The following is a 27,416-nucleotide window of genomic DNA, read 5'->3' on the forward strand; positions in this document are numbered from 1 at the left end:
TAATAGTTGACATGCCTCATGGTAAGTCGTACACAGCTGTCCATTAACTGTTCTCAGTTGTTTAAACGACGTCGGACCACAAACATTCACCAACAACAACCGCAAATAATAACATTCATCGTTGTTTGGATGTACTGTGTAGATGCGACCCAGAGCGTCTGAAGCAAATACATTTGGATGTCCTTCAACTGGTGTTCCTTGTTTTCGACGTTGAAACGATTTTGATTGATGATGCATTCCATGTGTAATAGCGTGGCATGTCAGCATACAGCAAAGTGCGAGCAAAATCATCAGTTTGACAGACTGTTTGTTGCTACTTACATAGCGACCCAGGGCATACATTAAAGAAGAAATAAAATTGTTGTTTTTATTTAATTTCGATTTATATATATATATATATATATATATATATATATATATATATATATATATATATATATATATATATATATATATATAGATATATTAGAATATGAAATATTTTGAATATATAGTCATAATTAGCATATCACTTTAAAGTTTTTTTTACAACTTAAATATTATTGTAGATTGAATAACTAAATGCTGAGTTACATTAAGGATAGGGATTGGTTAATAAATACGCAGATGCAACTTATAATTATATTTTATTCACGAAGAATGAAAACAATGGTACCCACTGTGCAAATTAAGCAAAAAATCTCTAACAAAGTAAAAGTCGAAGATGTCCCTTTATAAACGGGATACTTTTACGCACACAAAATATCTCATAAAAATAGAAAATCCACACAACTGCATGAAACACGACATAAATTACATAATTTATCATTTTCAAAAAAAAAAAATGTTTAACATTAATATTTTGGAACAATCATTTGCAGCTATTTAAAATAACAAAATTCTCCATTTATTAATCCAGTAAAAACAAAGAATTTTCGCATTATTTTAAAACACTTAAATAATTAAATGCAACAATATTACCTAGTTCATGAGTAAATCCCCTGAAATATTTTATATTGAAGAGCCAACATACATTATATAAGGTAAAATAATTATCAAGTTTTTATTAAATAAATACAGCAAATTGTCTATTAAATATTTTGTGTTATAAAATAAACGTAAGAGGCTCTACAACATAACAAGTAATTTTTATAAAAACTTAATATTGTCTATTCCATAGATTGTAAAATCTAAATTTCTAAAATAATAGTCTAATAAAATTAACAAATAAAATTATTAAAATATTTAAACTCTGAATAATACAACATTAATGTAAAACTAATTCTGAATAGAATTTCTGAATCATTTATTTTCTTTATAGCTACGTTCGTACATTAGTAAAGAAATATATGTCAGTTTGTTTATAAAAAATCTCTATTAAGTATATAAATCTATAACTTCAATTTTTCTCATAAGTAATACTTAATATATACTTTAGTATGCATATATGCGTGTACATAAATGCATATACATATGTGTATATATATTTCAACTCACTTTTTATATAATCAGTCTGATATATTTAAGTGTAATATTAAACACAACGTAGGACAGACAAAAAATTAATTTAAAATAAAATTTATAAGAAGTTTGACGAAATCTATGTACATGATATTAATATATCCATTACAAATTGATTATATATTTTTGAGCATCGAGCTAGAATCAAACTTCAAATAAATCGGTAAATAAACTAAAAATTATTCTACATTGCAACAAAAATGGTCCCACTCAGCTTTAAAAGATGTACATCGTTTAAATATCGAGTTTATTCAATTACATTTTACAAAATGTTATTTTAATTAATTATGTTACGACACTAAAAATGAGCTAAAATTATGAATGTTAATTGTATTATCGTAAATCGATATCGTTACTTTTAAGGCACGAATACCTAAAATCTATATACAATTAAGTACTCTTATATAGGGTGTTAAATTGGAGGTCCGTTAAATAGTATGGGTTTTTGATGTAAGAGGAAATCTTAAGTTAGTAGGAACTAAGAACTTTCCAAGTTGTATCTTATTTTCAGGCAACAGTTATAAAATCTGATTTAAGGTTTTTAACACCCTCTTGTTTTATAAATCTTTTACCGCTTGATAAAAAGCTCATTTATATAAAAATATTTTTGTGGTATTAATATACTCCTTTGGTTTTTTAATGGAATGTAAAAAATATGGTATAGCACTGTTACATATTAAAGATATACTATTTTTATCTTTAACGTGTAATTTAGTGACTAATTGTATTAATGTCGACAGCTATTCTCCATGGAAGACACGTTACTTTAAATAATTTAAGACATTAATACATAATTGGATGATATCGTTCTCTCTCCATGTCCTTTTTTGTACTTCCAACCACAAGATCTATAAGATGTTGAGTTACTTGGTTACAAATTGCTTAATAATCTGAGGGTGTGTTCGAGCGACGATAGCCTGCAACTTTTGCAGCTGGCTAACTAAGCTGCTATTTGACTCTTCAAGAGTTTCAATTTTTCTTTTATAATCTGTTATTTCAGTTACTAATACTTCAACTTTCTTTTCAAGTTGATCCATATACTCTTTCTTCTTCCTTCGACTTTCTTGAGCAGATATCTGAAATAGTAGAATAGTTATATTAATATTCGTATGATACTTTCAATATTTTTATAAATTATGTGAAAATAATTAATACCTTATTTTTTATTTTCCTTCTAATTTTCTTAAGAGATTTTTCTTCGGCTTTTGTTAGAGGTAGACGCGTAGGCACTGGGTATCCTTCTGCAATCAAGGTTCTTTTTTCTTCTTCTGTGAGGATTAAAATGCCTGTGGATCCTTTCTGTAATCAAAATAATTATATTAGAAATTAAAAATTTTGTTTCATTATTCTACGGATAAGAAAATGTAAAAGTATAAAAGTAAAAGTATAATAATGTAACTTAGATATCGTGTTAATTAGTTATAATATTTAGTTATATTTATTGTCTCAAAAATGCATTACCGGTTGACTACTAATTAGGGGTGTATGAATAGGTTGTCTTGTTGTGGTGTGGTGAGGCAAGACAGTTTTGGTTATTTTCCTAGCTGCTGGGGAAGATGGTTGGGAAATTGTTGCATTGTCTTCGGAATCATCACTGCTGCTGCATGATGGAGGTGTGGGTGGTAAATGAAATGTACTTCCACTGGCTGTAACATAAATAATCAGTTTAACGATTTCAGTGTATTAAGGACGGAAATTTGACTCTAGTTTAAATTATTTTATTTCTTACCTAATTTTATATTGAATTTTGGAATATGTATCCTTTGTGGTATGATTGTGTGCGGAGATGTTAGTACAATGTTAGATCCATTCTGTTTTAAAAAGGCTTGAGGCATCTGCAAATATATATTTATAAATATTTCTAAAACAATGTATCGCATATAAATAAGATAAAAATCAATAATTACCATTTCTACATCAAGATGAATTTCATTTCCGTTTACCAGATGTGATTGTGGAGATGATGGGCACGAACTGTGAATGCTTTCCGACTCACTGTATTCCTCTTTAATCTCAGTTGTTTCTTCTTTGATTTCAATGGCATCATCAGTCAATCGGCTGCAATCTGTGTTCATTTGAATGGTTGGGTAACATTCATCTTCCATATCTATAATTCGTAAAATAATCCACGTGAATATTTCGGTAAATCTGAATTTGTAATCTCCCGCATATTCGTAACATTTTTAAAATGCCCCTTGTAATTTTGAATGGTTCTAGCTTAAAAAAGAGAACAATAGCGATTTCTCTTTAAATGGTCTGTACATTTAAAAAATAATGAGGTATTTTAATTAATATCAATATCAAAACGGTTATTATGACAATTTGGGAAAGTATGATTTTATAGATGCCAATAACATCGGTTGTTACACAAGCACGTATAAATCATTCCGTTTTTAATTAGCTAAGTGGCAATTAAGTTCTGAATGATGCCTTACTCATCTAACACGATTACCGGGAATGTTATTGCGGATGTTTTGCTTTCTTGAACAATAGAACAAACAAGTTATATGAACTGAATGCTATAGAGTATAATAAATAACTTCTTTAGTTGAATTTATACATTGCGGATATTATATGCAAAAGGATATGAAAATGGGATATACATACTAGGATGTTATGTTTTGAAATATCATGAAATCAATAACACATGGGATGAAAAGTCCTGGGCGTAACAGATAAAATGCGTTTTTTTGTTCAAAATTGGCTTTATTCATCAACGTAATCTCCATCAAGAGCCATACAATCATTCCAGCGCCGCTCTAACATTTCAATACCACTTTTGTAGAACGATTTACCTTTTGTCTCAAAATAGGCCTGTTTCAGCGATAACCTCTTCATTCGAGAGACATTTTTTACCGGTGGGTATTTCTTGAGGTCTGCGAACAGTTACTAGTCGCTGGAAGCCAAATCTAGCGAAATACGGCGAATGTGGGAGCAATTTGAAGTTCCATTCGTGTAGTTTTGCCATTGTTTTGATTGACTTCTCATACGGTATATGCGGTCGTTTATTTGCAATTTCGGACTTCAAATGCTCCAATAACGCTATGTAATTTTCAGTCTTGATGGTATTTCCCTTATCAAGATAATCGGTGAATGTTACAACTTCACTTTTCGATCATTTAAAACGGTTTTGTGGATTTTTTTGTTGTTCCTGGTGTTGCCAGCTCATGACGTCCACTGCGTTCTGCATCCTCGACCACGTTTAAAGTCAGCAAACCAACGTTTTATTGTTGTTTCTGATAGAGCGGAGTCTTTATAACACTTTTCAAGCTTTGAACGGTATTTTTTCCCATCAAGATGTAGTGTAAAATTAAAAGACGAAATTATTTTTGATCCATTATTTTGAAAGTAATAAACGTAGTACCATTCTTAGAACAATAACTCACAAAATTTTGAGTAGAATGTCATGAAATTTTAATAGCTTTTGAATTTGAACCATTTTGAAAGTTAGCATTAACTGAAAAAACGATGAATGCAACAATTAGGCCTGGGACTTTTCAGGCAATATGTTAGGTTATTCTCTTAGTATATGTAAAGAAAAAATGTTTTAAAATACATTTTGAACACAATCAAATGTTTAATGTTATTTGCTACCAGTAAATACTGACAATTTTTAATACAATCTACATGTCTACACCATGCTTAACAGGACACTGTTATAAGGGAAATAATAATTAGCTTATTTTGACGAATGAAAAGATTCAATAGAATTTCAAAGGTCAAAATAGCGTTTAACTATATATAAACTTTCAAAATTTAAATAGGAAAATAAAAGAGGTTTAGAAAGGGCAATTCAGATGCATAATATTTTATTCAGTCAACTATGTTTCCGTTTCAAGTATTTTTAATGTGGCAATATAATATTTTTTCATATTCGATAATATTATGTTATGTAGAAATTACATTGTGTAATATACTAAGTGTCAGTGTTTTAGGAAATACATATTATTGTATTAAATTTAAGGCAATAACAATGTACATTAAGGAAATCACTTTCTACAAACCAAATTACATTTACACACATATGAAATCTTGTGAAAATAGAATTTTAAATTAATGTTGGTTGAAGAAGATATATATATTTTTTAAATATATTTTAAAGTCACGGGGCTGAAATAAATATTGGCGCTATATATTGTCCACCAAGACATAAAATGAGGCCCAAGGTTTATTATTGGTGGAGACTTTAATGTTAAACATTCAGCTTGGGGTTCACGAATGATAACACCTGGAAAAGGAAACGAATTACTCAAAGCCATTAATCTTACAAACTGCTATTAACTATTATCATTCAGGGCGCGAACCCACTTACTGGCAAACAGACAGTAATAGAGTTCCAGACCTGCTGGATTTCTACATTACAAAAGGCATCTTATTAAATCAAATTAGTACAGAAAGCTTGAGCGATCTTACATCTGATCACACTCCAGTATTGTTAACACTGGGCGCGACAATTCTAAGAAAAGCAAAAAAGCCTAATCTTGCCAACAAATATACTGACTGGGACAAATTCAGATTAATATTGCAGGAACAAATTAGTTTAAAAGTAAGACTTAAAAGTATAGATGATCTTGAGCAAACCAAAAATATAACTGAACAAAATCGGTCAGCTGCAATGTTACCCCAATAGCAAGAGAGAAATCAGAATATCGAAGAGTATGGCACAGAACCAGAAATGTTGCAAACAAAACTACTTTTAATAGAATTAGTAATCAGACGAATCAAAAGATCAAAGAATATAAATAGAATTGCTTTCAAAAGTATGTAGGTGAATTAAGTCCATAAGCAGACAAAGATTATTCGCTATGGAAAGCAACTCGAAGATTTAAAAGACCAATTATTCGAGTACTCCCAATTAAAAATGATCGAAATGAATGGGTTCGAGGTAACGATGAAAAAGCTGAATTGTTCGCATAATACTTAGCTAATATATTTCAACCTAATGATATAGAATCTACTATGTTCTCCTGTTTATCAACCCGATGTAGATCTAAATCTAATTTCTTCATTGGAAGCTGACACTGAAATTGATAACCTCAATCCTAAAAAGGCACCTGGTATAGATGACATTTCATCTGGATTATTGAAAGACTGCCACGAAAAGCAATCATCATGTTGACATATATATTTACTGCTTGTTTAAGGCTGAAGCATGTTCCGGAATGGTTTAAGGTGGCACAAATAATTATGCTTAAAAAATCTGACAAACCTGCAGAACAAGTGGAATCTTACAGGCCTATTTCGCTATTACCTGCAATATCAAAGCTATTTGAGAAACTAATATTTAAACGTATTAAAAATTTGATAATAATACCAGATTTCCAGTTTGGTTTTCGAAATCACCATTCAACAATCGATCAAGTGCACAGAATAACTGGGGCTATTGAAAGAGCGTTTGAGGAAAAGAAATACTGCCCTGCAATATTCCTGGACGTCTCACAAGATTTTGATCGGGTTTGGCATTTGGGATTAATCTGTAAGATGAGCAAATTGTTACCGCGTAACTATTGTGAATTGCTGGAGACTATATTTTCGGAAGAAAATTTAGAGTATCGCACAAAATAACGTTCTCGACATTTAAAACTATTTCGACAAGCTGAGTTCCACAAGGTAGCGTCTTAGGATCTCTCCTGTATCTGCTCTACACTGCTGACATTCCAACAACAAAAGAAACACTACTTGGAACCTTTGCTGACGATACAATTATTATGGCAAAAGATATATCTCTACCTAGGGCAATAGAAAAAGTGCAAGTGGCAGTCAACAAAATCTACAAATGGACGAAAGATTGGAAAATTTAACTTAATAGTTCCAAAATTGTCCACGTTAATTTTGCATTGCGGCGAAATAATAAAAACTTAATACTATATCACTCAATGGATGCCCGATTCCTCAAGCAGAATCAGCTAAATATCTTGAAATCCATCTTGACGGTAGATTAAATTGGAAACATCACGTTAGACAAAAAGCAAAACACATTAGAACCAAAATAAAACAACTGTACTGGTTTGTCGGAAGATACTCTCATCTTGATCTAAAATCAAAGAGATTGATCTATAATACAAATATAAAGCCAATTTGGACCTATGGGGTGCAAATATGGGGTTGCACTAAAAATTCAAATCAACTAGTCATACAACGCTGTCAAAACAAGGTTCTTCGACTGATTACCAATGCCTATCGCTACGTAACCAATGAGGAACTGCATGATGATCTGGAAATCAAATGGATTTGCGAAGTTATCCAAGATTTCGCCTTGAAACACGAAAGAAGATTACTAAATCATACTAAGGTAGAAGCAATACAACTGCTGGACAGCGCGCAGGACGTCAGGAGATTGACACGAACAAAACCATACGAACGTATATAACGTATATATACGTAGTAATAAATTAATTGTAAATTAAGATTGTACTAAGCGTATCTAATAAAGATGTTATAAAACCAGTCTCCTATTACCAACTAGGGGTTTATGTAGACTGGACCTAGAATTTAACGTGGGCTCCGAACCACGGTCCTCGACATTAAGCCTACCGACTGGCGAGTGACCAACTTTAAAAATCATCCCAGAAGACATTCGGTCTTATCCAGCCTGGTTACTGGCGTCACTGGGATCATTTTTCTTGTCGAATTTTACACTCTCGCCTAGGACAATCACAAGTATTAAACAATCACAAAAATAAATTTACGACCTGGTAAATTTATTTTATTTATATACAGGATTCTAACCGGCTGCTATCGCAACAGTAGGAGGACGGTCCTGTCGCCTTTACCACTGCGCCACCAAGCCGGCTTGAAGGGAATATTGTTTATATACATAATATTTGATGTTTTCAATCATTCCAGTAAAGCACAAAATTTCTAGTATATTCGCACTTAAAATTATATTATTGGTCTATTGATTTTCCAACATTTTTTTGTTAAACATCAATTGTCATATTGAATACTGTTTTTGATTTTACTTGGCATTCAAACGTTGAATATTATCTATATTGTTACTGTTATGTATTTATCTTTATAAATTTAAATTTATTTAAAAAACCTTTAAATAAAATATATTCTTTAAATTTCCCGCTAGAATATTTCTCTGTGGCTCTGAAGCGCATAATTTAGGCACACCTTTTCATATGAGAGATCGCCTTCTATGTCTGATTACTATATGTTGACTATCAATTTATCCAATACTTAACATAAACGTGAATTAATTTAAATGTCAAAATAACATCATATTTTTGACAGCATTCTCATCTCTACAATTTATTTTGTTGACCTGTTGATAATTTCGCAAATTGTATACAAGTACTTACCGTCTATTTTTCGGTGGGATATAGGTGAATCAAGCAGCGAATCCCCATCGGATGCCAAGCTGTAACTATGTTCGGTTTTAATGGGTCTGGCTCCAAGGGCTGCATCAGTCATTAGTCTGTCGTGCAATATAACACCAGGTAGATCTTTATCCATGTAGCTCCATTCCGATCCTGATTCACCGTGTAATCTAAGCACATCACGCATTTCCTGTAACAAGAAAAAAATTTAATAAAATATCTTCTTTAATTATTACTAAAGATGCTATGTTTATAAATCTTGAACTCTTATCATTATGATACAATATGGGTCATTCTAAGTGAAGAGTTACTCGCTTGTTAAGAAAAACGACATTCATTTGAGCATATCTGCAATTCAGCCAGGCAATTTATTAACTTTACCTTTTTTATAAGAGATCAGGGGGAGATACACAACGCAACGGAGACCTGTAGAGTACTTTATGAATAGGGAGGGGTTTTTCCGCTGCTTTTGAATGAAAACGAACTACTTTTAAGAACCAACTGTATTTATTGGTCATATAATTATTAGTTACCAGAGTTTTAATTTTCGAACAGCTATTAGTAATTAACTTTGAATAACCAAGATACCTAATTTAAAACGACTGAAGCCATCAAGGTCGCAGAAATAGCTTGAACTTTGCATTACCAAATGATTAGGAAGAAATACGCTTCCGTTAACTTGGTGAACCTTTAGAGTGTCTGAAAATATTTTTATATTTCCTGCTGATCCGAGTTTTGTTTCTTTGTCTGAAATGTCAAAATTATATTTTTCGGACACCACTTCTGCAGTGCGTGAGATAAGTCTTCAAACGACGAAATATCGCTGCCACTTGCAATTAGTCTATCTGTGGTTCTTTTACAAGTTCCACCCACTCCACCCTATCTGGAGAATCTTTTCTGTGGCGGACGTCGGGAAAATTTCGAATAAAATTAATCAGATTAGGATAAAACTCTTATAATATTGTTGCCAATACTAACGGTAGCAGGCAAACTGTTAAGTGTTACTTGTAAATGGGCTTAATTTATTGGTTAAAGAAATATAGGTTTTTCCTCTTCTTCAATTTCTTTGATATAAACTACCACTTGCGTGCATATTTAATTGCTGTCTCGACCGTTCCAAAAAAGGATTGTATTTTTCAACATATTTGTTTGATAATTTTCGCTAGTAAACGTGTATAATTGCATTGCTCTCAGTAAGGATTTCTTATTTTGTTTCCAAAGTCCTACATTGGTACACCACGATGAATTCATGATCCAAAAATGCTTCAAAATTAACTTTCAAGTCGAAAATCAAATCCCGTTGGAATATCTTCTGTATGTTTTTAACACACTTTGTTATTGTTCGTGTTTTTTAGTTTTTGGATCGACAATATCCTGGCGTATGGATTACCACTTTCGATATAATAGCTAAACTTTTTCTACCCACAATTTTCTAGCTTTCCGCCGCTATCGAGAGGTCATTTGTTCATAGTCCTAACAATTTCTTTTATACTTTCCATGTTCTTAATTTTTTATTATATATATATATATATATATATATATATATATATATATATATATATATATATATATATATATATATATATATCTGAATAAATTTTTATGCATTGGTACCTTAATCTTTTTGTTACATTAAATTACGTAATGACTGTCCATGTGTGCTAATCATAACTATCACTAACCATTACATGGAAATGATGTTTTTATATCTCTCCTGGGCATCTTTCGAGACAAAAGAGATGGAACAGGGGAGATATTTTTGGGTTAGAAAACAAAAATAGTCATAACAGTATCTACGGTAGGTAATTAACAAACAAATATCAGAATCTATGAATGAATAATAGTAAATATACAAATAAATAAAATCTTTATACGAATAATCATAAAATTAAACTTGCTAGTGGAGAGATCACATGCACTCATTCATAACTGTATAGGTAAAACTATGTTGCTGCATGGCTAGCTGATAATGCCAAAGAATCTTCTTCAAAGTCATGATTTCCCACGACAACGTAAACAAAAACTGTTTTTAATGGTATACAAAAAGCCGGTGGACGAGACGTAAAATATGTGGATAAATGTAGATGTAAATATTTTTTATGAAAGCAAAATATCAGGTACTTTTATTGGTTCGATTACAATGAGTTATTTATCCTAGCTTTTTAAAATTAATTATTTTGATAGTTTATTAGATTCCTATTTATTTAAAGTTACTGATACGAACAAAATCTATTGGGGCCGGTTTGGTTGGCGCAGTGGTAAAGGCGACAGGACCAGGTAAGAGTGTAAAATCCGACAAGGAAAATGATCTCAGTCACGCCAGTAACCAGGCTGGGTAAGACCGGATGTCTTCTGGCATGATTTCTAAGTTGGTCACTCGCCAGTCGGTAGTCTTAATGCCGAGGACCATGGTTCGGAGCTCACGTTAAAACTGTAGGTCCAGTCCAGATAAACTCTCGTTGGTAAAAAGGAGACTTTAAAAGATAAAAAAGAATCTGTTAGGAGACATACCAGGGGAGATACGTTTTTCATGTTTAAGGTACTATTGTGACTATATTAAGTAAATTTTAAACAATTAATTTAAGTGACCGTAAAGAAAATGGTGAGTATTGGGACATAATCACGTTATTCGGAAAAAATAATGTATAATAAAAAAAATTAAATATTTGGATATTTTTAAAATGCTTTAAAAAATTTGATGAAAACTGTTTTTTTTTGTTTCTGTAAAATTGTGATTTGGTTACGCCATATGAATTATTACATCCGTACGCTGAACTTAAATCAAGTAGACAGCGGGCACGGTAGTTTCCCATTGGCCATCTGGAGTCCATGTCTTTTATCCACTCGTTCAATTCATCATCGCACGGTGGCAACTGTTCCCGAAGCGCGTGCATTTTTCCTCAGTTGGAAACGCTACACCGAAACGCACTGTATGAAGCAGTCATCTATGACGGCCATGACCATAAGTGTTCCCGCTCCTAGAAGGAGGTTATTGACTTCCGTGGCCACCTGCGATGGCATCGGCTCCTATTGCGCCGAAAAATTCGTTGTTTGCCAAATTCCGTTCTTGAAAATGTTACCAGTTCGCTTCGCAGGTCGATAGACTCAATCGCGCCGTTTTGGTTCAGTGAAAATGGATGATAGGAATAAAAACTGGTATCTGTTCTTTTTAATAGATATAATAGATAACACAAAAAAATACAATTTATAACTTTAACAATGAATAGAATGTTTGGTCGATCTTCTTGGTTATACTCTTATTTCAGAAAACCGAGAAAGGGTATTTTCTTGGTACAGGGATCTTGGTATTTTAATGATTAAATTATGTATACTTTATATTTTGTTAGAATTCCTGTTAAAAAAATATTAGTTTGGAAAAAAATAATACTAAAAAATCTATTTATATGCTTTCTTAATTAAACGCAATTTAAAACTTCCACAAGAAGTCAACCACAGCTTTTTCAGGAAATGGTTACTGCGTATATATTTTTACAGCATAATATACTTATATTTAGGTTTTACTTTAGTTTCTTTAGACGTTATTTTAGCATATCTAATTTCACAAATGAACAGAATAACAATAAATTGATGTTTATACTTATTGTGTTATTGCACATTTTACAGATAATAAAATCATAATTAAAACAATCTAGTTGAAAAAAAACATGGTCGTACTAAATCAGTTCAACAATTTCAAAGAACTGCATACAACATATGCTTAATTTAGCCATGTTTATGTTAGAAAAATCGTTAAAGCTCAGATCTACCCACTTACCTAATTTGATAACACAGACACTGTAGGTAATTAATATACATAAGCTTATTAATACCCATATTACACTTATATCAACAGGTCTCCCGTAAGTCGTAATTAGCTGAAACGCTTCGCGATTATTCCAGTTAATGAAATAGATTTCTCTTGTGTTTCTCTTTTTCTTTTGATGTATCTTTTATAAATATAACATCTGTAGCGAAGCTCAATTTACCTACCATTTTGATGTATTTATTTTAGCTAAATATTTGATACGATTCTTATTATTTAATAACAGATGGTTCCACTTATAATGGATTGTTCACAGTGATAGTTTTTTTATTTGATAGGTTAGATATAAAATAATATAGAACGTCAACCTCTTTTTTTAATTTATGAGATACTATGTTTATCTAGAGGTGAAGGATAGATGATGTTAGACAGGGAACTGAATAAGAAGTAGCATATGATTGGATAGTTAAGCACGCAGGTGTACTTAAATAAAATGAATAACATTTCAATTTAGATTGGTTATGATTAATATTTTTCCTCCTTGAAACATCCTTGAAACTCCAGAAGACATCCAGTCTTACCCAGCTTGGTTACTGGCGTGACTGAGATCATTTTCCATGTCGGATTTTACACTCTTGCCTAAGACAATCACAAATACTAAACAATCACAAAGATAAATTTACGACCATGTCCCAGTATAGTATTCGGACCCGCGACTATCGCAACAGTAGGTGGACCGTCCTGTCGCCTTTACCACTGCGCCAACCATGCCGGAGAAGTTTTTATTGTTTATTTGCCCGTATTTCCTTGAGAAGTAAATTTAGCTGAGGATATTGTTTTTCTTTGAAAAAAAATTCATCACAAATCACAATTATCAATATTTTAGGACAACTAATGGAAATGAAAGTTGAAAAACTCAAAATAAAATCAAACTTTATTATGGCGCCCGAACTTATTAATATACCTTTCTTCTTCACTAAATAACTTAAAGTAATATAAATAAAAGCTTTTAAGTGATGTTTGAAAACATTAATGAAAACGATAGAAACAAAATAAAGTTGATCTTACATTTGATATATTTCAATACCGAAGTATCACTATCGATATGCTCTAATTTTAGATTTTCTATTCTTATGTGAGCTTTGACAATTATCTTATCTTGGTAATTTTTTGTTGAAGGCACATCTAGAATATGTTATAATTTTTATCCATATGTTAATTTTAGTAATGTTTTCAAATTAATATTGTACCAGTAATTTATAGTATGCTAATAGATAGTTATTAACATTAATATATATTCGTAAACTTAATTTATCGTCTTTACTAAGTAATTTCTTCTACTATCAGTAAAAAACTAGTGTTTTATTATACACATATATGTAAAAAATTACTAAGTCTGTTCATGACCATAGAATTAGTAAATAATAAACACAAATTGATGTAGATTATCGAAATGCGCATGTCCAGAACGAGCCAATCATATAGAATATCTTGTTAATTTGCCTGTAGTCTCATGACATTTCGACTGGCCACAAAAATGTGAAGATAAAGTATTAGAGAAGTACGAAAACCTACCAAGTAATTAAATATTAATCAAACTAACCATTTTTGGATGTCTTCAAATCGTTGTGATTATTCCGAGTTATTAAAAAACTACAATTTTTGATGAACAAATGAAAGTAGTGTATGGGAAAATTACATAACCTAACTATATTTCATCAATTGTCAATCGCAATTTGTAAATTAGTTTTAGAATCAGACAATATTTTCCTTCTCACTTTATTCTAGTTAAAATGAGACACAATGCTATTGTGACTGTATAAGTAAATGTAGTTTTTAGATGTATTATAATGTTAAAATAAATTATATTTGGTAACATTTTTGTTCAATTATTTTATTTCTATTAGAATTTTGTTGTATGTCAAATCCAAACTGAACTAAAACTCAGAGTTTATGCGCCAACATTGCGACGTTGATGACGACGTGAAACTTAGATGACATATATACAAAATAACTTTGAATAGACTATATATTACGCCTTCCTAATAATTTTTTCAATATTCTCATTACGAAACTATTAAATATATAAAATAAATTCACATTACAGCTGCATTAAATCCTTTTTGACGCTCATGTATTGTTATTTAACGATTCGTACAAAAAAAATCATATTAGTGATCACGGGTAAGATTGTGTAATACGATTTATATAAATATATATGTTAATTTTGCCACAAAATGTTAATTATATGTAGAACGGCGACTGATAACAGAACGAGTGCAGCACATATTTTCATAAAAGTACGTCTGTATAATTTTCCTTAGTACTATCGCCTGATAAGGTATTTTTTCCATATTGGAACTAATTAGAATATAACGTCACCGCCTGGTTGTTTGCCTTTTTAAGGCAAAAAATAACAGAAATCTTTCTTTTTAATAACAAGACGACTAAAATAATTCTAAGAATAGCTTGGGATGTGTTTGATAATCATATTTGCATATATCATAGCATGTTTACGAAAAACAACATATTTGCGTTTAAACCTGAGACATATTTGTCTTGTAATGCATCAAATATCAGCTCTGCACTGCAATTAAAAAAATAATGTGAATGTAAATGTTTTTCACACATATACCTGACGATCATAGATTAATAAAATATGATTGTAAACTAATTACGGCTAATTTATTAATGTTATGAAATATAATATAATTATTATATTGCTAAAGAAACGGGCATTATGTTATATACGAAAGACGTTACGATGTCAATGACTCCCTTCTCTGGACACGGCATTTGGACATCGTCGCCTTCGCCTTGGCCTGTTTCAATGCCAAGCCAACTACGATATGACCGTATCAGTCCACTTTCATTATGATGAAAAAAAATTCTTCGAAGCATCTGATGCGTTTTTATTACAACATTTGGCCTGTAATCAGCGCTAATTAGTGGTGCTTTTTATCGGATTCTTGTACGGTTTTTCATATATTGCTGCAAAAAATCGCACTATCGTGATAACACATATCAGGGGAGATGAAACCACGATCAATACGCGATAGATACCATTTTTATTTTGGTATTGCTTATAATTTGTTTCGTGTATGTTTAGTTGTCTAATAGCTGAACAATAACGTCAAAAAAATTTTGACATTTCATTGAATTTCGTATTATTCACGTTATAATATACAATATTTTTATTATTTTGTTCGTGTTACTGATCATTACATATACGTAATCTAAAAGATTAGATTTTTATATAAACTTAGATTCATTTCAATTTGTATAAAACAATTGTACTCAGAGAATGAGTGTTCTTAAGCCTTACAAATCAAAGCCTTACGATGTTGTCAAATAATCTATTTCTGGATCTTGTGATGTGCATGAACTCGTTGCATTCTAAATCTATCAACTACATTTCCAATCAGTCTTGAACTCAACTGTGACATACTAATTTAGACTATTTTTTGTCTCTAGTGGGTCATTACGGCGGTTAGTACCTGAGGTACTTGACGACTTAGGTCGTCGTCACCTTGGCATTGTTAACAATAAAAGTAAACAAAATCGCACAGTAAATTTGTGACTAAATAATAATAAATATGAAATAGATTTACAAAGTATATTTTACCATACACAGTCACTACATATTTCAACTCTATTCTTGTTAAATCTTGATTCGAACGCAATTACAATACGATTCGAAATTACATCATATTATTATTACTACACCTTCCCTGCACTTCGACAAATATCTCAAAACGAAAATTAACCGAATCGGTCTAGCAGTTCTAGAGTTTTGGCGAAACTAACGAACAGCAGTTAATTTTTATATCATATTTATATTATGTAGCAGATAAACATGAAAAAATTTAAATTACTATTTCCCAAATTCATTATAGTACGTCAATTGAAAAGTCTCCGGCCTGGTACATAGATGGCGCTACTAGAATTAAATCCATATGGTTTTTAGTTAGCCCTAACCCTCAAAAGATGGGTGTATAAATTTGACAGCTGTCGGATCATTAGTTTGTGAATTATAGCATTTTGAGTAAAGCAACTTTTGTTATTGTGAAAAAATGGATAAAAAGGAATTTAGCGTGTTGATAAAATTTTGCTCTTTAAAGGGAAAAAATACAGTTGAAGCAAAAACTTGGCTGGATGCCGAGTTTCCGGACACTGCCCCAGGAAAATCAACCATCAAGGATTGGTATGCTAAGTTTAGAGGTGAAACAGTAGACACTAAAGATATCAACAGAATGTGTACATCATATCATTCCCGAATATTTGGGTATGAGAAAGCTCTGTGCAAAGTTGATACCGCGCCAGCTTACTTTTGACCAAAAACAACGACGAGTTGATGATTCGGAGCAGTGTTTGAAAATGATCAAGAGTAATAAACCCAAGTTTTTGCACCGATATGTGACATTGGATGAAATATCGCTTCATCATTTCACTCCGAAGTCTAATCAATAGTCCGATAAGATCCGAGTGCGTCCGAGTCGAATAGATCCAAGTGGACTGCACACGATGAACCCGCTCCAAAGCGTGTGAAAACGCAACCATCGGCTGGCAAGGTTATGGTGTCTGTATTTTGGGATGACCATAGAATAATTTTCACTGACTACCTTGAAAAAGAAGGACCATCAACAGCGACTATTACATAGCGTTATTCAAAAGTCAGTCAAAACGATGGTAAAAATCCATGAATTGGGCTTCTAATTTCTTCCTCATCCACCGTATTCTCCAGATCTGGCCCTCAGCGACTATTTCCTGTTCTCAGATCTCAAAAGAATGCTCGCTGGGAAGAAATTTTCGTCGAATGAAAAGGTGATCGCGGAAACTGAGGCCTATTTTGAAGCAAAGGATAAATCGTACTATAAAAATGGTATTTAAAAGTTGGAGGGTCGCTATAATCAGTATATCACGCTTAAGGGAATTATGTTGAATAAAAAAAAGATTAATTTTGGCAAAAAAATGTGTTTTACTATGGTAGGCCGGGGACGTTTCAATTGACCTGTTATCTATATGAAAAATGAAATAAAAGCCTATCTCACTGCTGCCAGTAATATCTAAGGTATTTGAAAAACTCCTGTTGAATAGAATAACACTGATTATAGAGAGAAAAACATTCTTTTATTAACAAAACGATTATTTAACTATTAAAATCATACATTACAGCCCCAATGTTTAGCTGCTAATACTGCGATTCTTGCTCTCCGAAATAATAGTGAAGAAATCACACAAAATTTACAACAGGGAAGTGACAATATAAACAATTGGACCCAAATCTGGAAAATAAAAATCAAAATGACGTATAATACAGTTCACGTATCAGAGCATCAATAAAACTTATATAATACTATCATTCTATATAGCAACAGTGCTAAGTATATCGAAATGAATCTTGATGTAAAATTTCAGCTGGAAGGAACATGTAAAAAAGAAAAGGAAATAACTGGAGTTTAATATAGGAAAATGTGTTGGTTAATTGGAAGAAAGTCACAATGATCAGTACATAATAAATTGCTATTATACAAGCAAGTATTGAAACTTATATGAGCATACGGAATTCAATTATGGGGATGTTTCGCGAATGTAATATAAATACAATGCAAGTTATCCAGAACAAAGCCCTGAGAAGTATTGCATGTGCATCCAGATAGTACAGAACTGATTACTTACACCGAGAGTTTTAGATACCGGCTGTCATTCCGAAAATCAAGAGAACTGCAATGAGACATGAGGAGAGACTACATACTCATGCCTATATCGACGTAACAAAACTCTTGGATAATACCAGAACGAGACATAGACTCAAAAGGATCCAAATATTTGATCTTGTATAGTGTAGGAAGGTCCAGTTCATTGCAAAACAGCAGTGTTACTACATAAACATTATTAGAGACAAATATAGGGCAGATGGGTCCTCTTAGATATATACCTATATTCAAATTATTATAAAGATAAATTGTAGGTTAGTCGGCAATGACTAGTAGCAATGTAGTAATTTATGTAAGAAAATCTATATGGAAGCAATCACAAGGTATCAAAAACAAATAAATATGTAATTATTATAAGTTTTATTAAATTTACAATTTTATTAATCAAGTAGGGGTTTAAATATATAAAGGATACATAAAATATCCCAAATTATTAACAGTTTCTGGTTCTTTTGATACTTTTCGTATTGCTGGTAATAATATTTTCTTATTTTATTTTACCATTGAAATAGTACTGTGTTCGTACTTTTGTTCGAGTTGAATTGCGAAGCTTCATGGCTACCGAACATTATTTACCTTTTCCTGCTGAACGGTATGGGTAATTTTTACCATGTGATAGATTTTCGCGTCTACAGAACCGTAAAATCGGTGTCTTTATTTTGAAAACATATACTGTAAGGTTATTTCTATTGTATGAATGTTGTAAATAAATACAGATATTTTCACAGAAATATATAGTTTTATCGTTAACAACAATAACAGAATAACTCAGTAGGTAAAACAAATAAAATAAACTTTAAAAATACTTACTGCACTAACTTAGTTCTGCACTAACAAAATAAATGATCATTTGTAAGATGAGTTTAAAAACGACATCTGTAAACCATGTTTATAGTATACAGAATGTTGTAATGAGTGAGATGTCTAAATATAAAAGTTTCGTTTATTAGAATAGGATTGAGCCGACAATATCGTTTGAGATTTCGGTTCAACAAGTCACCATTTTTTTCCATTAAAATCAAATAAAAGTTTTTGTTTTTAAAACCAACCGATATTGTAATTAGCGTAGTCGGTAGGATTCTGGGGAGGTCATTAGGCTGTTTTATTTTATTTATTTATTTTGCTACCCTAATAGCAAGAGAGAAATCAGAATATGAAGTAATTTACCCCCTCGAAATTGGAGAAATGATAAAAGAAAAGCGAAAAGCTAGAAGAGTATGGCACAGAACCAGAAATGCTGCAGACAAAACTACTTTTAATAGAATTAGTAATCAGACGAATCAAAATATCAAAGAATATAAATTAGAATTGCTTTCAAAAGTATATAAGTGAATTAAGTCCACAAGCAGACAAAGATTATTCGCTATGGAAAGCAACTCGAAGATTTAAAAGACCAATTATTCGAGTACCGCCAATTAAAAATCATCGGAATGAATGGGTTCGACGCGACAATGAACAAGCTGAATTGTTTGCACAATACTTAGCTAACATATTTCAACCTAATGATATAGAATCTACCATGGATACATCTCCTGTTTATCAACCCGATGTGGATCTAAATTTAATTTCTCCACTGGAAGTTGCCACTGAAATTGATAACCTCAATTCTAAAAAGGCACCTGGTATAGATGACATTCCACCTGGATTATTGAAAGAACTGCCACGAAAAGCAATCATCATGTTGACATATATATTTAATGCCTGTTTAAGGCTGAAGCATGTCCCGGAATGCTTTAAGGTGGCACAAATAATTGTGCTCAAAAAACCTGACAAACCTGCCGAACAAGTCGAATCTTACAGGCCTATTTCGCTACTACCTGCAATATCAAAGCTATTTGAGAAATTAATATTTAAACGTTTTAAACATTTGGTAACAATACCAGATTTCCAGTTTAGTTTTCGAAATCACCATTCAACAATCGATCAAGTGCATAGAATAACTGCGGCTATTGAAAGAGCGTTTGAGGAAAAAAATACTGCCCTGCAATATTCCTGGACGTCTCAGAAGCTTTTGATCGGGTTTGGCATTTGGGATTAAACTGTAAGATGAGCAAATTGTTACCGCGTAACTATTGTCAATTGCTAGAGACATATCTTTTCGGAAGAAAATTTAGAGTATCGCACGAAATGACGTTCTCAACATTTAAAACTATTTCGGCTGAGTTCCACAAGGTAGCGTCTTAGGATCTCTCCTGTATCTGCTCTAAACTGCTGACATTCCAACAACAAAAGAAACACTTCTTGGAACCTTTGCTGACGACACAATTATTATGGCAAAAGATATATCTCTGCCTAGGGCAATAGAAAAGGTGCAAGTGGCAGTTAACAAAATCTACAATTGGACGAAAGATTGGAAAATTCAACTTAATAGCTCCAAATCTGTACATGTTAATTTTGCATTGCGGCGAAATAATAAAAACTTAATTATATCACTCAATGGATGCCCGATTCCTCAAGCAGAATCAGCTAAATACCTTGAAATCCATCTTGACGGTAGTTTAAATGACGTTAAACAAAAAGCAAAACACATTAGAACCAAAATAAAACAACTATACTGGTTAGTCAGATACTCTCAACTTGATCTAAAATGAAAGAGGTTGATCTATAATATAATTATAAAGCCAATTTGGACCTATGGGGTTGCAGTAAAAATTTAAATCAACTAGTCATACAACGCTGTCAAAACAAGGTTCTTCGATTGATTACCAATGCCTATCGCTATGTAGCCAAAGAAGAACTGCACGATGACCTGGAAATCAAATGGATTTGCGAAGTTATCCAAGATTTCGCCTTGAAACACGAAAGAAGATTACTAAATCATACTAACGTGGAAGCAATACAACTGCTGGACAGCGCGCAGATGTCAGGAGATTGAAGCGAACAAAACCATACGAACTTATATAAAGTGTATACATTTAGTGTAAACTATAGCTATAAGTTAATAATTAATAAATAATTATATTTTTATAATTGAGGAATACATATTGATGTATTTTCTCGCACTCGTCTTGCTTGTTAATTAATCCAAGTACATAGGAAAAGTAGTAATAAATTAATTGTATATTAAGATTGTACTAAGCGTATCTAATAAAGATGTTATAAAAAAGATTATTTATTTATTGGATTGATTGGAGTCAACTTGCTTTTCAAGAAAAGAAACAAATTATTAGGCAAAAAGACAGGTTGACGTTGGACTTGCAATTGTTCCGCAGTTACTCGAAGTATTCCTTAGAAAAGTTACGAGGAATTTGAACCTGAAGCCACAAAAGTAGGATAGACATAAAGAATCGACGAAAGTAAATCAGTGCATATTCAACCTGCAACTAAGCTGTTCATATACCACTTTGAATTTGAATAATATAATTATCCCATATAGTAACAATATTAAGTACCTTGGTATGAATCTTCACGCAAAATGTACTGGAAGGACTTTTATAGTAGTTTGGATTTTAAAAATGATGACCCTTAAGGGAATAACAATTGGTTTAGAAACCTTTATGTTCGTCGTTAAAAATAGCAATATCCGGATTGAGAGCTCAGAAATACAAGCTTCTAATGCTTCAAATGAGGCCATAACCGCTCGTTTAAAGAAATTATTCCAGAAAATGTTTATTCTAATTAGGGGAAAGCCCTATATATTAAGCAGGTATTGCAGATCGAAAAACTTAAGTATAAAGTACCACTGTACGGCTTATTAGACCGCGCGTGAATTTACTCGAAACTTGTTCACCGAAACTACTTTTTTCGAGACGGTTGATGATATGTCAAGTTCTACTGAACCGATTTACTTGAAATTTGGTGTGGGCCTACTCTATAGATTCTCCTGTTGTAGCAAAGTAAAACAAAACCTTAACGAAATTTCGCTATAACAGCTTTTCACTAAACATTTTTTTAAAAATTTGGAAATTAAAAGAAAATGGCAAAAGTCCCGCCACCATTTTGATTGCGCACCATTTTGGTTATGTGACGTTTAGCTCAGTTTCGCTTTAACCATTGTATTGTATAGACGTTCAAATTTTATTATGAATAAATATACGCCACAAGAACGAGCAGAAATAGTGACACTATTTATTGAAAATAATCGTTCCATTATTGCCATTCAGCGGAAATTGCGTCAATGGTAGCGGGACCCACCCTATATTTTTTTGTTTTTTGAACAGCCATAATTTCGCGAAAAAAAATTAACATCTATATTATAGCAGAACTTCTCTAGATTAAGAATTTTCTTTGTTGATTTCAGATTGCTAGGAAGGTTGCAATCGAGGCCGTGCCATTTTTTTAGACACTCATAAACTTTTTTACTTTAAATTTTTTCATTTTTGTTTTTTATGTATTCTTTAAACATTAATAAATATCTGGCATTTTTTAATTTTTATATTTCACTTTAAGAAATACCTGCCCTTAGATTAGAAGTTGATTAACAAATTGAAAAATAATATTAATAACATTTTTAAGCTTAAATTCATAAATTATTTTCATAAATGTCATGTTTCATACGTTTTTATTCAGATATTGTCTAAGAATGAATAATGATATCAAAATATTTATACACATTACATCTTTTCGATAGATAACATAGATCGGAATCTGAATACTATATTGGGTTTAGTAAAATCTAGAGCGGTTTTAATTAGTTCGCACAGTTTTTTGCTTCTGAATTCATTTTGTCAATTGAACTTTCGAACATTGTTTTGACTATTTCTCGGGTACATTTTTTATTTCAATAGATTAAAATTATTTTCATGATAATTAAGATGGCTTTACAACAACACACACAAATTATTAGAACCTATGTGGTATCTGAAGAGATTTGATAGAGATATCTGAGAGTTTTGCGTTCAGTTACAGTTATCATCATGAATCAGATATCCAAGTGTTTGATTAAATAAGATAACCTGGTTAGGAGAGTATTATATATCTGAAGATGCAATCTGTAAAGTTGAAAAAGCAACTTACTATAAAAATACAGTAATTAAACTTTTCTAATATAAAATTGAAATATTTCTCCTAGAAAACTTGTTTGTACAGATCTATAAATTAATTTTAAAGGATTTAAAACAGATGTTGTGTGTTAACCGCAACAATATGTATTTGTAGGTAACTTCATGTTGAAGTCTCACTGACTCTTTTGTTGAACCTTAACTTCATAAATTATGATAATAAATTTCATGTTTTATAAACTATTATTAAATCAAATTATTTTGCACATTTTATCTATTTGGGAAATACATACTGATTTATTTATCCCACACTCGTCCTGTTTGAATATTGATGCAAATACAACTCAACAATACAAATATATTATATCTAATATAGGATGTAATTAATAAACAAACATACATCTTACTATAAAATGAGTATGATATGATACAAAAAAAACTTTAACTAGCTTGTAAATCCCTTCGAATTGACTACCATGCTAATTAACCGATCTTACGTAACACGATTCTATAAAACCAATGTGCTTGCACGGCGTGAAGAAGAAACAGTTCATACGATCGAAGCAGCCGAAGACGTCGGCGGAGGAAAACGAGAAAAAAAAAAGAAATAAAATAATAGATTAGCTGTGAATGGGCTGCGAAACATTCATGAAACGGTCAAGGTGAACCAGTCTATCTTTAGAGAGCAGAAATGGTGAAGTCGATCGCCGAGCCGACTGAAATGTTAACTTTCACGTTAATTGTCGGTTTAATTTAAGACAATTCGTTGGGATTCTCGATGGGAAAGGTATTTGAGCGGATGACGTGATCGCTGGGTCGAGCGCCAAGCAGAAAAGGCCTTGCTTATCGTAAAATAGTTCTGTTAAATTAATTATGTGGAGGATGGTGTTACTAAATGAATATAATAAATAGTTCATTGATCCTCAACATTCTGGTTCTGACCTAATTGGTGTCAGTTACAGAATATCTTATTTTTTTAAAAATATATGATTATTAATAGTTATAGTGATAAAAAAAATAGTTTAAATTGTCAATATAAATTATTTAATGTGTCATCTCAGGCAACATTGTTTCTTAGCAACTAACTCAAATCATTAAAGGAACTGCTTTCGTTAAACACAAAAGTTGCTTCGATAACGCCATTTTCTCTCGTTGGGGGAGGTTAAAATAGAATCGAAGAAGGCTTGAAAGGTCACTCCATAAATTGAATTCAGTAACTCTTTAGAAGATAGTACAAAAGTTTGGGATATATTCAAAGTCTGCAGAAGAATTCAAACAACTAATTAATCATCACTCAAGTCAAATTCTCTAAATAGTGAAGAAAAATTAATTTAAAAAATATTTATATTTTATCCTTTCATAATATGGAACACATTGTAATGTTATGAGTTATAACGTTATACTTTTTTCGGTATATTTCTTGATTTTTTGGAAGCATTACCCAATTTCTTAACCCCTTCACTTGTTGACATTAAATATACTGCAGTATCTGTATATAGTCGCTTGAGGTTATTGTACTGTTATGGCATTTTAACGCCAAATTTTCTCTTGACCGATGCCTTAAAATCGGCAGTATCATAGTAAGCATCAGCAGTAAGGATATCACAATTTTTATATTTATATTTGGGAATAATCAGTTTAAGAGGAAACTTTGCCCCAGTAACATTCACCATCAATGTTATCTTTATAAGGTTCACGCCCATGTTGATCCAGCATAGCATGAGCTCGCCATGCGTCATTTAATTTTTGTGCTGTCACAAATTTATAAAGCACTGGAAATCGCTTCAAGACTACTGGTACCAGTGTTTAAGTTTGCTGAACTTCTGATGGATTTAGAGCGAATATAAAACAAAATAATAGATCACTGAAATGAAATATAGCATTGAAGAATATTATATATATCAGCACCTTATTTCTGATGGGGTCGTTCCACAGGTAATCCACAGAGAATCTAAAAAATGTTTTGAAATAAATACGTAGGTATTTGGAGTTCTTCTAGAAGTGATCCAACTTGAACTATCGATATTTATATGAGACATGAGATTCCTTAGATATTGGGGAATTACCCACAACTTGGCAACGTTGCTACCAATATAACAAATATTGTTATATGTATTTATTATGGTCAAAAACTAAATAATGCTGAAAATAATAATAAACAACTTTATATTGGAAAGAGTTTACTATATATAATAAATCGAAATAACTTTTGGTATCCAGACTTAATGATTGACAAGTGTTTTATGGTCTCTGTTTAGTTCTGTAGTGATGTCGCGAGATTAAATTGTTGGTTTACCTTGATGTTTTTAAGAATTTCAACCAAGTATTATTAAACATATGTTGCTTTGAGGCTTTGTATCTTTTAGGAAAAATCGAAATTGTTCCAAACCAATCCAAATCAAACTATTATATTGTAGATTGATTATGTATGGGATAATTAAGTAATATAACGTATTACTGTTATGCTACTGGTCATTCAAAAAATTAGGCGTATCGGCCTGTTCAAGCGTTTAAGGGGTGATAATTAAAATGTTTCGTGTAATATAAACTTTTGATTATGTTTGAATAAGAAAGCATCGTTTGTACTATGGTTGTAAATCTTCAACTTCTTTCTCTCTAAACGAAAGTTTTTAATCGAAATTATCATTATCAATATATAACAGGCATTCAAGGAGAGTGTCTACTTTAATATGTTGCTGTTAGTGTCGCAGGACTTATTCGTTACTGACTGTAATATTAGTGTCCCATCTTTCGTATATCTCTAAGTAATCTATGCCTCTTTTGAGCTGGTCGCGATATCTTTCATCCAGAAGGTCGATTTCGCCGCAGAAGTCTGTGAAGAATTAATTCTCCTTTCATTCTACAGACATGGCCTAACCACTGTAATCTGCCTCCCTGAATGTGTTGTTCAATTATGCACTGACAGTCGTATCTTAAAGATAGCATCTTAAAAATGTTCAAGCATACAGATATCAGACTGTAACATTGTCCAAGTCTCGGAGCCATATAGAAGTCAGATTCAGATTTTATTATTATTTGTAATATTTTCTTTTTGTCACACGTATCATCTTAGAGAAGATTCTTTTTTCTTCTGCTGTATTACTGGTTCCAAGAACTTGAACTGGTGCATTTGCTTTATCTGGATGTCGTTGAGAGTCAGTTGTCAATATTTTGGTCTATTATTTCTTAATTCTCAAGTTGTACGGTTTTACATTATGAACTATATTATGAAGAATGCTCGAGCTCGAACAATAACATTTGTTTTCTTACTAATTTTTTTAAATTAATGCTTTTATTTCTCCCATATTTAGCATATATCTTATTAAAAACGGATCAAATTTTTATTTGGTGTAAGTTTGTACTATCTATATTTGGTTGTGCTGTTTTTGGTTTTAATAAAATGTCAAACTGTTTCCTGTTTTCAGCTTCCAATTTACTGTTTCCTTGGCTGATTTTAATTCAGTTCACTTAAAACAAGCATTTTCCGCTGTGAATAAACCAATAATATCCTTGGCTCTTTTACTGATCTTTTTTTAGATCGATATCTACATATTATATCGGGTTTAGTAAAAACTACTGCGGTTTTAATTAATTCGTATAGTCTTTACTTCTGAGTTCGTTCTGTCAAACTCTGAAGCAAATCAATTTTACTTTAAAGTATTGTAAATAGGATACAATTGTTATTCCTACAGATTAAACTTATTTTCATGGTAATTAAGATGGTTTGATTCAATGGATTCATTGATTGATGGTTGAGATCCAATCATTTGATTAAATATGATAACCTGCTAAGGAGAGTATCAGAGCTCCTTCCCTGAAGACGCAATCTGTAACTATTGTGAAATGTTGGCTTTAGTTAATAAACGCGACTGAATTCTTAGGATTTAATCCAGACGTTAAGTTGAAAAATACAACTTTCTATAAAATACAAATAAGCATACTAGGAGGAATATCTCAATTTTATATCAGAAATTTGTCTTTGAAAGTTGGTCTACTACTAAGTTCTAAATGATCTTAAAGTATGATGCTATGAATAAATATAAAAATCAACTATAAGTAATTACAGAATCGACTAGTCGTTGTTTGGAATTATTAGTGAAGATAGACAAATATATATTAGTGTTCAAATATACTGAAAACATGCATCAAACAAAAATACAGCAGTGTGCAG

The 27,416-nt window shown here is 31.6% G+C and overlaps 1 protein-coding gene across 5 annotated transcripts in view; it reads right to left on the reverse strand.

Annotated features, from left to right (window-relative positions):
- Positions 1–609: 609 nt before the first annotated feature.
- Positions 610–27,416, reverse strand: part of LOC143191251 (cyclic AMP response element-binding protein A) — a 194,377-nt gene continuing 167,570 nt past the window's right edge. For 3 of the 5 annotated variants that reach the window (XM_076396140.1, XM_076396142.1, XM_076396143.1), the window contains 5 exons: positions 8,808–9,015; positions 3,230–3,607; positions 2,962–3,146; positions 2,656–2,799; positions 610–2,576 (listed from right to left, as the gene is read on the reverse strand). In XM_076396140.1, the coding sequence (XP_076252255.1) occupies positions 2,364–2,576; positions 2,656–2,799; positions 2,962–3,146; positions 3,230–3,607; positions 8,808–9,015 (1,128 nt within the window). In that variant the 3' untranslated portion in view covers positions 610–2,363. The remainder of the gene's footprint in view (positions 2,577–2,655; positions 2,800–2,961; positions 3,147–3,229; positions 3,608–8,807; positions 9,016–27,416) is intronic. The other 2 variants (XM_076396141.1, XM_076396144.1) reach the window with 1 other exon arrangement.

Source organism: Rhynchophorus ferrugineus, unplaced genomic scaffold (assembly GCF_030347505.1).
Source record: "Rhynchophorus ferrugineus isolate W39M unplaced genomic scaffold, kcgeb_rfMv2 rfM2, whole genome shotgun sequence".
NCBI lineage: Eukaryota > Metazoa > Arthropoda > Insecta > Coleoptera > Curculionidae > Rhynchophorus > Rhynchophorus ferrugineus.